This window comes from Temnothorax americanus, unplaced genomic scaffold (genome assembly GCF_048541705.1).
Source record: "Temnothorax americanus isolate GAGA-0224 unplaced genomic scaffold, ASM4854170v1 Scaffold12, whole genome shotgun sequence".
In the NCBI taxonomy this organism is placed as follows: Eukaryota; Metazoa; Arthropoda; class Insecta; order Hymenoptera; family Formicidae; genus Temnothorax; species Temnothorax americanus.
In genome coordinates this window covers 293,830-307,747 of record NW_027509253.1, presented here as the reverse complement: position 1 = coordinate 307,747, position 13,918 = coordinate 293,830, and the positions used below count along the sequence as shown (strand labels likewise).

At 37.6% G+C, this 13,918-nt stretch overlaps 1 protein-coding gene and 1 long non-coding RNA gene across 5 annotated transcripts in view; both read left to right on the top strand.

Annotated features, from left to right (window-relative positions):
- LOC143893441 (cytochrome P450 27C1-like) overlaps window positions 1-13,918 on the top strand; it is a 363,376-nt gene that overhangs the window by 226,464 nt on the left and 122,994 nt on the right. For 2 of the 4 annotated variants that reach the window (XR_013255795.1, XM_077398822.1), the window contains exons 1-3: window positions 12,862-12,987; window positions 13,191-13,437; window positions 13,620-13,836. The exons of the other annotated variants lie outside the window; for them this stretch is intronic. Coding sequence is in view for 1 of the 2 variants with exons in the window: in XM_077398822.1 (XP_077254948.1) it covers window positions 13,321-13,437; window positions 13,620-13,836 (334 nt within the window). In the remaining variant the exon portion in view is untranslated. Of the gene's footprint in view, window positions 1-12,861; window positions 12,988-13,190; window positions 13,438-13,619; window positions 13,837-13,918 lie in introns of those variants that run through there. 4 annotated transcript variants of the gene reach the window in all.
- Window positions 10,496-12,847, top strand: LOC143893443 (uncharacterized). The gene is made up of 3 exons (XR_013255798.1): window positions 10,496-11,078; window positions 12,273-12,383; window positions 12,498-12,847. It is a non-coding gene; the product is annotated as an uncharacterized LOC143893443 (long non-coding RNA).

The following is a 13,918-nucleotide window of genomic DNA, read 5'->3' as shown; positions in this document are numbered from 1 at the left end:
CGTCGCGGAAACCGCTCGGGCACACGCGAGCGAATCCAGCTAAAGCGGTACACGCGTATTGACCCGCTGTAAATGTCGCGAGTGTATATTGTTATAGAATAAACTCTACTATTTTCCGTTAACCGAGACACGCCTTCATGTTGCTAACCTCGTCACCCGTCTGCTTCTCCGCACCTCCTTCGAACCCAGGCCCGCCGCGAGCTAGATCCGCGCTTCGAAGTCAGGTTGTTTTATGGCGCCCGAACAGGGACTCGACCGTAAGAAGCAGACCCGGGAGAACGGCAAGATGAAGGAGTTTTACTACCGGCTCGGTAAGAGCGATCTCGCGCACGAAATGGAAATGCTCGGACTCATCGACACCGAGGGCAGCCTCGACGACCTCCGGAAACGATTGAGTAAATTCATCGATGAAAAGCCCGAGATGTTCGAAGCACGGGACACCCTCCACCTCCCGCCCCCGGCCATAACACTAAATCAAGACCCTCCGCTCACCCCGGTAACAGTGATACACACCGACCCCCCGAGTAACCCGTCCACGGAAATCATGAACCAAATGCGAAAGTGCATGGGGGTTGCATTTCGAAGGGAAGGACCCGTGGGCATTCATGGAGCGAATCGACGAACTACGGGCCGCCTACGAGTTTTCCGTAACCGCGACAACTGGACGCGCTGGGCGGAGTTCATAATCGATTTTAAGGATACATTCCTGCCGCGACGATACCGATTGCAGCTGGCAAACGAAATCCGCGACCGCGTACAAAAAGAGGGGAAACCGTACGTAAAATACGCGACGCAAATACTGACCCTTATGCGTAGGGCGGGGGGCTACTCGACCGAAGAACGGGTCGAGCAGCTCTACGAAAATATGCATCCGGACTATCAAAACCGCATTTGGCGGAGCGATGTGCGCAGCCCCCGGGAGCTGCAGCAGAGGGCAGGGAAATTCGAGCGATTGCAACAAAATCGCAAGAAACACAGCGCCGCGAAAAACACCATCGCCGACCCACCGACCACCGCCGCCGTATACAACCGAAGCGAGTGCTGCTGGCGTTGCAAACAGCGCGGGCACACGCGCTTCGACTGCCGGCGCCCCGCCCGTAAATTCTGCTCGCAATGCGGCATAGACGGCGTCCTGACAAAGGAGTGCCACCCGCCTTCGGGAAACGACGCCGGGATCGCGGAAACTCCGGCCACCCCCCGGTCCTCCCCGTAAAGTTCACGCCCCGGCCGCACCTGAAGACGCGCATTCGAGACCGTCCACTGGACGCCCTGCTCGATACCGGATCGGACATCTCCTTCGTCAACGAGCATACCGCCCAACTCGCGCAGAACCTCGTCTTCTCCGTAACCCCGGAGGAATTAAGGGCAAGTCCAGCTCGCCAACGGGCAGCATATCACGTTACCGGGCCGCGTCCGGCTACCAATTCAGACCACCGGCAAAACGATCTGGCATTCGTTTACAATTATGCCAAACCTGAGAAGCGCGGTACTACTCGGGGTCGATTTCTGGGCGAAGTTAGGACGCGCTATCTTCGGGACCGCGATCAGACCCCCGCCATCGCAATGACCGAGGGCATCGCGCTACACACCCCAGCCGAAATTAAGGAAATCCGGGAGTTCCTCGCGGAAGAACTCCCGCTGTTTGACGAAGTAAGCGGGCCAACCGGCAAAACTGCCCACCACATCCGAGTCAAAGAAAGCGTCGAGCCGATTAAACAACGGTACCGACCGCGCAATCCAGCCATGCAGGCCATCATTAACGCCGAGGTCGAAAAAATGGAACGGGAAGGGGTAATAGAGCGATCGAATAGCGCGTGGAGCTCCCCGGTGGTCGTAGTACGGAAAAAAGACGAAAGCCACCGATTCTGCATCGATTTTAGACGGGTTAACGACGCGACCGAGACCGACGGCTACCCTCTCCCTCAAATCACCGCCACGCTCGACAAACTACGCGGGGCGAAATACCTGACTACGCTCGACCTCAAGTCCTTTTATGGACTTTCTTATGATAAAGGAACAGAAATGGCAACGTACATAAGTAAACTGAAGAATCTTGCATACAGACTTAAAGCCATGGATGTAGAAATAAGTGATACAATGATAGTGTCAAAGGTACTTGCTACGCTACCTGAAGATTATGCATATTTTGCTAGTGCATGGGATTCCACAGAAGTTGCTAATAAAACTTTAGAAAATTCAACAGCAAAGCTAATAGCAGAAGAAATGAGGATAAACGTTAGGAATTAGGAAGAGAAAGGAGTAGCATTTAAAGCAGAAGAAAGAAAATGCTTTAAGTGTAACAAAATAGGACATATCGCTAAAGATTGCAAAGTAAAATCAAACAATGGAGAAAAACAGGTAAGATGTTTTTGATGCAATAGAACAGGACATGTAGAAAAATTTGGCAGGATTAAAAAAGAGACGAAGACTGGAGAAGGATGCAGTATTTGTAAGAAGAATAATTACACTGAAAAGGTATGTTATTTTAGGAAAAACAAAGACAAGAAGAATGAAGATGAAGATAAAGTAACTTTTCTGACGTCAAAGATAAGAAAGTATGAAGATGAAGATAAGACATCTATATGGATTGTTGATTCAGGAGCAACATCTAATATGACAAATAAATGTGAGAATATAATAAACTATAAAAAAATAAAAACTAAAATAGGAGTTGCTAAAATTAACGAATCTATGACAGCTAAAGGATCAGGATCGATAAAGTTTACTAATTACAAGTTGAAGGAGGTTGTGCATATTCCAGAGCTGAGTACAAATCTATTGTCGGTTCGATCAATTACCGATAGTGGAGGTGAAGTTCTTTTTACAAGAAATGAAGTTGATATAAACTACGGAAAGAAGACGATTTTGAAAGGCTATAAAACAAAGAATAAACTTTATCAAGTAAAATTGAAAGAAGATAGAAATGTGAAGACTTATTTATCAGAAGAGATAAGCGATGTGGCTGAGATGTGGCACAGAAAACTTGGTCATATAGGACTGGATAATCCCAGACAGCACACCATATCCTATGGATGTCCATATTATGTCCAGAATGCCTATGGACGTTATATGAATATTTATAGGATATTGGTGCTATCGGGGCATGAAGAGTCTATTGAAGATAAGCAAAGGAATGGACTTGTCGTTGACACAACTAAATAAACTGGAAAAAGTTTGCAGAATTTGTATGGAAGCGAAGCAAACAAGTAAGTTTAATGCTTCAAGAGCAAGAGCTAAGAGGCCACTTCAGATTGTACACACCGATCTTATGTGGTCCAATCGGTTCCAGACACTTGGGATAGACATAAATATTTTATCACTCTTTTGGATGACTATACACATTATACTATGGTGTATTTGCTCAAAACAAAAAATAAAGCAGCGGATAAAATAAAAGAGTATGTTAAGAAGGTAGAAACTAAATAGAACTCCAAAGTTGTAAAAATAAGATGTGACAACGGAAGAGAATTTATAAACAATGTATTTACATCATGGTGCAAGAATAGAGGAACGGAATTGGATACGACTAACGTTGTCTGTGGTAGCAAGCTATAGCGAATGTGTTACCGCCACAAGTTTCTAAAGCAAGAATCATATATATAATATACTCTCGATTGCTAAATCTTGCCATCGCGTAAACTTGGCAGACTGATAGCTAAGCAAGATAATAGAACTGATAGGAAATAAATCATGATATTACCGATGTCTAGAGCAAGGTTCGTTAGTCGAAACATAGTCGTACTTGATACATTTTTAAAATTATTTATTTTAATAACGAAGAAAAAAATATTCTACAATTTTGACCTATTTTGGTACGAGAAATTACCTTAATCTAACTTGCACTACGATTTCGCGCCCTACCCTGTATATGTACATATAAAAGTACACGTATATTATGCTAATAAAATATCTCATGACAACGTAGGTAAACGAAGAAACTTGGCATGGCGTTATCTCACGGTAAAATGTACAATTTGTGATTACGTTTTTCCGAAATATGATACACAAATCGTGGAGCAAGACCTAAAAACTGAACATCCATCAGCAATAGAAGAAATAGATAAAGAAATTCAGAGACTGGTTAGAGACACGGAAAGAGACGGATGTGTCTTGAGTGCTCCGTAAAAGTTATATACTTGGGTTTTCAAATCGTGCTTTTTTCGGGAAATTTTGATATGGGGTGATTCGTGCCGTGATTCTGCATTGTGCTATATACAATTTTCATTAATTTTACAATAACTGTGGATTTTATGTTGTACACGGACACCCGCGTGCACGTGTGATTACCACATGATTCTCGGAATCAGTACTAACTCGATCGTGCTGTTCTCCGGGAATTTTGATATGTGGCGATTCATGTGGTGTTTCCGCATTGAGCCATGTACAATTTTATATCATTTTGCTATAATTTCTAATAAATCAGCGAATTTATGTCGTGGATGCAATTGTCATGCGTGCACGTGATCACTGCATGTCCCCTCTGAACTGGCCGTTGCCTCTTTAGAAAGATCTGGCCGCGCTGTCAAGGATCTTTTGAGATCCCTAGTGGACCTTTCTCGATCATTAGAGGGATGTTCTGTACTATAAATATCATTTTGGTGAGTCTTTGACCACCCTGTGAGTGCTGTTCGCGTCTAAACTTCCCGTGTTTCGTATGTGCCGTTGAGCAGCCATTTTGCAAATGTCTGCTTGTCGCCTGATCGAGCGTTGCGTGTGCGGATTGCAATAACGCATTATTACGAAGATATACTAAATACCCGTGTATGTTGGCGCTCAAACACCCTGCGTGTGTTTTGTGCGTGGGCTAGCGTGCATGGCGGACCTCGAGCGCATCTCCGTATGCTATATTTGCGGTCTTCACTATACGCGTACGCGTCGTGCTCGCCTCTGCCGCTATTTCATATTATAATAGCTAACTTTGTGAGTAAGGTACGATCTAATGGCCCCGATGGGCTCGGCACGCGTATTCGTGTTCCTCCTTCGCGATATTATCGTGCTTGGCGCCTAGACATATCGCGCGCGCGTTGTGACCGGTGCCATTGGCATTGGGTTGATGTCCTGGTGTAAACGACGGCTGTTATGGGAATTGGGAATGTGTTCTCGCTTATGCAAATGTGATCCGGACATTCTTGATCACCCTGCGCGTAGTGCGCGAGTTACCGTGGGCATTGTAAACAATTTATGCTTTAATAATTAATTTTTCTACGAAATGTGCGGTAACCTTCCCCTTTCTTTCGCTCATTTATTTGTAAATTATTAAGTTACATGTGCATATTTTTTTTTCTTATAATTTGCATTTTTTTTTGCACTTATTTCATTCTGAAGGTATATGTATTGGCTTGTCTTAAAAAAATTTTATAATAAAAATTGAAAAGTTGCGAGAAATGATTGCAGCATTATTGCACATATTGTGCAAAGTAAAAGTCAAATGATTATATTATATAGCTTATTATAAATGATATAGTACAAAGAGAATAATTTTGAAAATATATGATCGGCTTGCAAATGAAACTCGTTAGCTGCGTCTTTGAAAGGCAAGAATATTTAATCGAGGCACAATTCATTCTATTTATTAATTCGAAGATTAGTTATTATAGTAAAATATCCAGAAAATTTAAATAAATTTCAATATAATGTGTATATGTTTGTAGAAAAAGAGTTGAAGAGAGATAAAAAAATTCTTTCGCTGCAAGGGAGAGGGGTAATTAATAAAGATCTAATATAAATTAATGCGCGTCTGGCGTCTGCGCGTCGAATGCAAATTTGTTCTTAATTATACTAGTAGCAATCTGTCGTCACCGTTGCTATTTTTACGAGCTAGACAAACCTAAACAAAATAAAATTCAAGGTTGCTTAGTGGTTGAGTAACCTAACCCTCCGAACCTGGTATCACTACTGTGATTCAGCAGATCTTCCAGTTATTTGATTGAATCTGTTAGATTCAATCAGATAAGCGGAACGAGTTATGAGTGTAAAATAGATGCAGGTGAATAGCCGGCGTATCGACTCCGAATGAAATATTTTCGTTTGTAGAAAAATACGATTTAAATAAAATTTAAATTTTTTTAAATTAAAATAAAAATTCAAAAGTTCCGGAAAATATTATGACATGTCGGCAAACTCTAAAAAAGATCAATTGCTGCGTTAGTACCCAAATTATGCAAGGTAAAAATCAAATGAATACGTTATACATATATATATATATATATATATATATATATATATAGCTGGTTAATATTTAATATATTATGTAATACATATAGCTTGATATTTAACCCTTAACTAACACGCGGGGTGTCAAACACCCCAAAACAAATTTTGTCAAGTTTAGGCATCTTTTTCGATTGGTTATATAATCTATGAATTTCGCATAAAATTAATTAATAACAATTTTTTTTCATAACAAATTTATTTCAAAAATTTTTTTGAAGCCTCAAAACTAAAAATTTTATAGTTTAGGCTAATGGGTATAATTTTCCAGTGTTTAATGTATGTACTTGATTTTTTTTAAGCCTATTGGAGCCTCCATTTCGCCGTACCCAACGTTCAAAGTGTACAACACCCCGCCGTGTGCAGATAACGTTCGATCGCGAACGTGTGCTAGTTAAAGGTTAAATAATAAAATTCCGATGATAGAAATGATGATAAAATATAATTATCTTGGAACACTTATTCTTTTAAAAGTTTCTATTTAATTTGTTTTTTTTAATCATATATGCTGATTCTTTCCACTGTTAGTGACAATATCGCGGATATATTTATTTTGTTATTATAGAGTATAACATATGTATAACATTATAAGCATCTATCTTATGAAAAGCAAATGTGCATGCTCTATAACGAAACCAAATGTTAAATCGGCGCTTTTTCTATATCGCTTTATTTAGACGCTATTTATTATAGCTAGTTCTCGCGTCCAATAATCAAGTTCTGGTTATTCGATGCATGAAATTACGTTATAAAATAGAAATCAGCTAATCCTTTGCATTAAGTATTGAATAATTAAGAGCTAATACCTTACTCGAGGCTATAATGAAGCTCTGAAATTTACCGATATGTCATTGAGTATATACGTGAACGAACTGTAATCATGAGCGATACATCATTAAAAAAGGTTGCGATGAAGTCGGCATTCAGCCTTTTAGCTAATTTTTAGTGCATTATATTGGAAGATGTACCTAATTAATGCACACACGGTAATCGAAATAATTTTTTTTGTCACGTATGGACATTCTTTTATATTGTTATATTAAAAGATAATTTTTTATTAATCTAGCCATATAGACATCGTATTGACCTATGTCTATTTAAACTTAAATGTTCGCGATATACGCATTTGTTAACTGATTTGTAAGAAAAAAGTTCAGGATACTTTTTATAAGGATTTTTAATAAATACAAATAAAGTCTTGCGTTTTTGCCAATTTTACATTAAAACTTCGTGAAATAGAAGATATTATTTATAGAAATTTATTAATTAAGTTTAAAATGTGATAATTTTATATTCAATTATTTTTCCAAGTCGGAAAACAAAATATTATTTTGTTCTAAATTTTGTTCTAATATTTCTGAAAATAATATTTTTCTACTTTTAATTTTTATTTTATTTTATTTGCATATTATGATCTCCAATTGTTATTAACGTTTAATTTATGATAATCCTGATACATAATGCAATTTCGTTCAGCTTCAACTATATATTATTCCCGTTAATACTTCGCGAAGTTTCTTATCGAAAAGTTAATCGAGATCTGTTTTCATCGTGTCTGGCTCAAGTGATTAAGTCGACATATTTTTTCAAGGTTTGTCACGCTATCGTAATTTCGTTTGCCCAAAGGATTATGTTGATGTCCCCCATATCGTCATACTCACCAATCTGGTTACAAATTAACGAACTCGACGTGAAGCTTATAAAGCGCGTATTCGTATCTGTCTCTAATGAGCAGACGAATATGTTTTCCTGAAGTTTTACAGCGTCTAATCTTCTTAAGAATTTTTTTTCACCGCGGCCACCAATAACGCCGTGTCTTTAAAAATTATTTTTCTCATATGAATAACATATCGCTATTCTTGTGCATTTTTTTAAATAGAATATAATCTAAAAATATATCAATTAATAGATATTTATCAAACATTTTTATAAAATTACTCCAGGATTTATTAATAATATCGGGACAAATATAAATTTTTTTTAAAAAGTTAAAACTTTAAAATTAAAGTCTTCAATCTTGAATACAAATATTTTTTATTTTATAACAGATTGATATATATATATATATATGTATGTATATATGAAAATTTCTTCGTTTCTCAATGATTATTTCGCCAAGCCGTCTCGACTGTATAGATATTTTACACGATTCGATCGAAAAGAGGTCGAAATAACCGTTAGCATTCGCGTTAATTATCCTGCGCTGCACATCCGCGATTGCAAGCTTCTCGGATCCATAAAGTCTGCGCGTGATCGACCCGTCTCTATCCTTCGTCTATCTTTAGAGATAACGCGTTATAGTTTCTGCGAATAAATTGTGCGATCTCGTGGAGAGAGCCTAGCCGCACCGCACCGTACCGGAAGAGGATCACCCCGGGACTGGATCCTGACTAACGGGCCAGTATTCACATGAATCATGCGCATCCTGCGCATTCTTTGCACGCCGCGCCAGGAGCGACGAACTGAGAGAGAGAGAGCGAGTGACTAACGGCGCGGCGCGCGGCGCGTCGAAGCTGGTTCGTTTTTCTCCAGTGGTGCCTAAATCACTATGTTGAAAGATTATAATCAACGTGTGCGTGTCGACTTTCGAGCGAGACGCAATCGAGAACCGTATACAATGGGACGTATTACGGAGGAATCGGTTTCCGATCGTTGCTGGGATCTAACACGTGGAATCGGGATTTGGGCCGCACCCTCGAAACGTAGCATTTGTTTGTTCTAAAAAATGTATAGCGTGTGGTTTTCCTGTTCATTTAATTGATCACTCTAATAAGCAAATGTTAGGTAAAATCAAGTAAAGAACCTTTCTTATATATGTATATTGGCCTAAGACCAATCTCAGTTATAATCCGTGAATTGTTTGCGCATCCACGGCGCCGTTCGTCGAGATCCAAACCTGGCGTCGAAAGATGGCTGAGCACGGCAAGATTCCGTGACCAGTTCGGCGGGGTCTCTAACAACGACGCGGGCAAATATCCGCAAGCGTGACTAAAGAGTTGATTATTTCTCAATTTTATCAACGATTAATCGAGCCCCGTAAATTCTAATTGTATGTACATACCTATATATAAGCGTGCTGTCCGGCGCGCGAGGTATTACTAAATCCGTTGATTATATACGCCGTGAGACATAATACTGAACTCCGGCGGTCAACTCGTTAAAACGCGTGGCGTCGTAACTTAGGACGCTCAACGAGAGAGAGAGAGAGAGAGAGAGAGAGACACAGAGAAAGATGAATAAATGCCAACTCTATTGTTCCGTGACTTATGGCAGCCGGCTATCGCCGGTACCGAGTCGCTATATTATTAGGCTGTTATTTGCTCTTCCGCGGCGCGCGAACATCGCGCATTAGAAAATATATGATAGGCGCCGCCACGATAAAGAACGCGTATTCTCATGCTCGGGCACGCGATGCAGATTAGCATCTCGTTAGGATACCTAACACGCGAGCGGAAATAAACGCGGGATTAGAGGAGAATTGTATAACACACCCGTTTCGCGTTTCGCGCGTTCGGTTTTAGCAGCGCGCGCAATCCGAGACTAGTAATGAATCTCTCGTCGGGATAGATCGCATTGTCGAGTATAATAACATTTTACTTGTTCAATCAGTTGAATATTAATATTTTTGAAAGAACGTTAAACTAAAAGCCTAATAAAATAGAACCCTTATTTTTTAAATATTAAGTGTCGAAATATCAAGTAAGTTAAAAATATCTCTAAAAAGATATATCAATATGATTTGGACAAGTTACAAGTTAAAACTTGCACGTTGACTTCAAGAATGTTAACTGTTTTAAAAAACTTAAAGAATAATTTAAGAGCTGAGAAAATTTTAATATCAGATTATATTTCTCAAATTTTTCAAGGCATGGATTTAACTGTAAATACTATATAACAATGGTTTCTTTTCTACTTTATATATATGTTTTGATTTTCGCTAATCATTGTTGATTTAATTTCTACTATCTGTATCTACTAAACCTATTTTAAAATTTTAAAATTTTAAGATAATAACGTGCGACGTGACGATCGCCGAAAACGGTAGTTTTCTTCGCGAAATTGACGACCTCGTCCGCCTCGTTACAATCCGCAAGGTATGCCAAAGGTTCCGCCGAAGTGTCGCTTGCAATTTTCGTAAAAGTCACTTGCGCCGTTGCACCAATACCGAATCAGGCAATCGCCGACGTCAACTTCGATTATATAGCCAAATCCAATGGCCAAGGTCTTTGGCCTCGGCACCTCGGTGTATTAAGGTCAAAGACAGCAATCACCCTGTTACCGACTTGCACCGACTCTCCGCATTTAATATCGTCCAGCATCGCATGTCGTATTAATAATCATAGCTCATCGAAGACGCGTTATTCCGGGATCATTCTGCGTGAAATAATGAAAACGAAAGTGATCCTGAACGTTTAAGATTAACTCCGTAAAAATATTTTTTTTGCTTTTTTTTGTTCAAAAGTATCATTTTTAATTAATTATATATTAATTACAGTCGTAGTAAACGATAAACGTATTAAGCGTAATCATAGGGAAGAAAACGTATGACGATAATGATTTTGTGTAAGAGCTCGATCATGTCCGTGACGAATAACCGCCGCGACACATCGTGCAGGACAATTCTCGGGGTCAGGGTTAAAAGCGTGGGTGAGAAGGAGATAAATCATTTGCATGCGCTTTTGTAGCGCGCTGCATGTTTACACGCCTACGATGCTGTATATTAAAAATTTTTTTCGCAATACTGCGGAAAAAGGCATGAGATAAGAACGTCGGATATATTTTTTAATAAATTATTTTATGATAATCAGGAACAGAAGAAAAGGAGAGTGGATCCAAAGAAGGACTTATGATATAGAGAGAGTAATAAGGTATTCCTTTTTTAATTAATATTTAATAACCTTAATAAAATTTTTATTTTCTTTCAAATTCGATAGAGAAGTATCAAATGTTAAAAATGTAAATATATACATAGCATATAATTGTTATACTTATATTTTTAAAGTTTTATATTGTTTGATTACATATATATTTGAAAAATTTTATATATAAAACAAACACGCAATTTTATTACAAAATACAAGTTATTTCTTCGGAAAATTTACTTCTTATTTTTTGTAACAATTTTCATTTTATTGTACATTTTCTATTCTTTAGAAAAATTTCCCAAATTAATTTTTATATAGAATATGTATTGCGTAAAGAGTAAAAATAGAGATAACAGGAAAGATGTCTAACTATAAGGCACACGTTACGAATGATCTTGGCGTAAGAAAAATCGCCGGTGTGTATTTTTGCGCGATATAAATTGTAGAGGAGCCCGGAATAGTTCGTAGGGCATGTAATGACCGACGATATCGGTGGTTGAATCGGAAATTATACAGTCGCACGATATATAAGGTACTCTCGAAACGCCGGCTTTACCGTTGTTGTTGCGCGAGGCTCCGTAATTATTTGCGATTAAGTGAATTGGATAGTGTATTATTATAGAGAGACGGCCGATTTCATGCCGAGATTCGCGATGTCTGTCGATAAGAGCCGCGATCCTTAAAAAAATACGTTATACGGCAGATTGGAGGCAGACGCGCGCGGTGGACATACCGACGAGATAAATGCGTTACGGATCTTGCTTTAGTATTCTAGTTATCAAAGTGCTTGTTCTATTTGTCGATTGCATATATCGATAAATAGCGCATTTTTAATACAACGTTAATATAGCGAAATGCAATAAATCCCGATCGTTAATTTGCTTCTCAATATAACCAGACGTCTTTAACATAGTGATATCGATTAACAGCGAGTCAATAAATTAGTCATATATTATAATTAGATTTCGTATCGACGTCATTGACATTGTAGTTAGTCCGGAATTAAAGACGAGAAAGCACGTTCTCTCAGCTAATAACTATAACAAAATATCGTATAACTATCAACTAAGTTGATTTATATCAAGTGATTTAAGTTAATTTGTATGTTTATTATTTAATGGACATCTGTATGTCGATCTCTCTTGATTAAGCAGTTTTATGAAATATTTCAAATACATATGCGCTTATTCGCCGCAGATCTCTCGTTAAGACGTGGATGGGGAACGAGGGTTGAATGCGCGGAGATGAAGCTTGAATTATAATTTGACATAGCAATATACCGACACAGTGGGGAAAGTAATATGTTAGGTCGGTAAGAGTAAACGTATACTAAACTTTAATAATAAGAAATATAAAATCTAATTACAGAAAAGAAAGTATTTAAAATGTGAAAAATTTATATAAACGGTTTTTATTTATCAGCACTTGTGTCAATTTCCTATACATGCGTTTGGGATATCTTTATTAATGCTCTATATATTATCACCGAAAAATAAGAATCCGATACGGATTCGAAATCGATATCGCGAGATTCTCACATTACACAATTACTGAATTAGAAAACGCCACAAGAAACGCATAATTAGACATTTATAATGGCGGCGTTAACTTTAAATATTGACTTATTTATTCTCGCGATATTGAAATCAAATTTGGATACAATTAATGCGTAAGTATCGACATTTATAATTGTTTATAAATTTATTTGCAAAATTTCGCGAATTTTTGTTTATAATATATTATATAAACTCTTTATAATATAAATTTATAATTATTTAACAACAAGATTTTCGAAGACAGACAATACGAATCGAAAAGAACGCAGTATATATTATATAGACAAACTTTTGAGTATCGATCCACACAGGGCTCATGTAACGCAGCTGTAGAATTATTATTTAATACCAACATGGTAAATATATGGATTTTAATTCAATATCTGTGAACAATAAAAACGATCTAGATAATTCGCGTTATTATTATATAATCATGTTACTTATGTATTCGTAATAGGCTATATAAAATTAAGAAATCTTACAGCAGAATTAATAGAATTACTAAAATTAAAAAATATATATATATACATAAAATAAAAAAAATGTTATTTATATATAGACTAGTAACGCAGCTGGAGCCATATCGTATTATATCGCAAATAATGTGAAGGTACAGAGAAAATTGCGAGAAGAAGCAATGCGTGTATTACCTGAAAGAAATACGCCAATAACAAAAAACATTCTAAAGCATGTACACCATATTCAAATGCTTGTGTCAGAGAATCTATGCGACTGTTCCTCATTGTCAGTGGCATTTTAAGAACTATGGAAGTTACTATAGGAGGATATACACGATACCGAAAAGAGTATGTATAATTTTCTATTACATTTTTCTATTACAGCCCTTAAGATTTATCTCAATTAATATAAATATTTTATTAATACATAAATAAAAAATTAATAAAAAATAATATATGAATAAAACTTTGTGACCCTCAACTATCTGTTCATGTCATTCTCAATGACTCCTTTTTCTGCATGTCATCAGTCAAACGTTACGGCGTGTCACGCATTGCTCTCGTTGGATCAGAAATATTTTCCAAAACCAGAGAAGTATAGGCCAGAGAGATGGATGCGGCATGAACCCGAATACAACAAAAGCCAATCCTATACGTATACCAGCCTTTTGAGCATGGTGATCGGTCACGCATCTTGTATTGAACAAAGAATCGTTGAAATGCAACATGACAATCTTGATTTTGAAAGTTTGTAAAATTTTATTATTTTTATTATTTTATTATTTTATTATTTTATTATTTCTGACATTTTTTTTATTTTATAATTTGT